At 45.5% G+C, this 1,155-nt stretch overlaps 1 protein-coding gene across 1 annotated transcript in view; it reads left to right on the top strand.

Moving 5' to 3' along the window:
- LOC101853954 (cryptochrome-1) overlaps positions 1-1,155 on the top strand; it is a gene marked incomplete in the record, with an annotated part of 53,198 nt that overhangs the window by 26,057 nt on the left and 25,986 nt on the right. The window contains 1 exon segment of the mRNA XM_013085640.2: positions 797-1,048. Coding sequence (XP_012941094.1) covers positions 797-1,048 — 252 coding nt within the window.

The following is a 1,155-nucleotide window of genomic DNA, read 5'->3' as shown; positions in this document are numbered from 1 at the left end:
TCTCTCTCCCTCTCTCTCTCTCTCTCTCTCTCCCTCTCTTAAGTTGTCAGCGCTGGTATTTTTTCCCGCTTTTTCTTAACCTTCCGAGAACATTCGAGTTTCCCTGCTTCCATGTGTTGTGTGGAGATTCAAAAGAAAATCGAAATAACCTTTCAAATTGCAATATGCACATAGTCTCGTTGACAATAGTCCCCAGATTTCTGTTAAAGAACTTAGGAGGACCCTGAGAACAACTTGCTTTGTTTTAATTGTTTTATAGTATGCTCATTATCCCTGTTGACAGCAATCCTCCAGATTTCCGTTAGCGTCGGTGGCCTTGTGGTCAGGCTTCCGGACTCGTATTCATGAGATAATTGACAATGTTCCCCAGTTTCCTGCTGGAGAGCTTTGGAGGACCGGTACTGCTGACTGCTTTGTTCAGATTGTTTTACAATATGCTCACAACCCCACTGACAATCCCGGTGCTTTGTCCAGATTGTTTTCTGATAACATGCTCATAATCCCGTTGACAATCCTCAGATTTCTTAAACAGCAGATTGCTTTGTTCAGATTGTTTTACAAATATTACACTCACATTCCCGTCGACCATCCCCAGTGCTTTGTTCAAGTTGTTTTACAACATTCTCACAATCCCATCAACATATTCCCCCCAGATTCCTGTTGGAGAGCTTGTTGCACCTGTACAGCTGATTGCTTTGTTCAGGTTGTTTTCTGACGTTGTTTTCTAATATACTCACAATCCCCATTGACAATGTTCCCCCACAATATACTCAAATTCCCCATTGACAATCCCCAGGTTCCTGTTGGAAAGCCTGGAGGACTTAGACAGCAGCCTGCGCAAGTTGAACAGCCGTCTGTTCGTGGTGCGTGGCCAGCCGGCCGATGTGCTGCCGCGCCTGTTCCAGGAGTGGGCCATCACGTGCCTGGCCTTCGAGGAGGACCCGGAGCCTTACGGCAAGGAGCGCGACTCGGCTATCTCCGCCATGGCTCGGGAGTTCAACGTGCAGGTCATTGCTAAGTCTTCGCACACGCTCTACGACCCCAAGCTGTAAGTAGTATACAAAGAGATTATGATAATAATAATAATAATAATAATTGCATTTATATAGCGCATATCCACGCTCAAGAGCTTGCTCTATGCGCTTTACAACTATT

The sequence above is a fragment of the Aplysia californica genome, unplaced genomic scaffold, assembly GCF_000002075.1.
Source record: "Aplysia californica isolate F4 #8 unplaced genomic scaffold, AplCal3.0 scaffold00393, whole genome shotgun sequence".
In the NCBI taxonomy this organism is placed as follows: Eukaryota; Metazoa; Mollusca; class Gastropoda; order Aplysiida; family Aplysiidae; genus Aplysia; species Aplysia californica.
The sequence above is the reverse complement of the archived record's forward strand: the minus strand, read 5'-3'. Positions and strand labels throughout refer to the sequence as shown.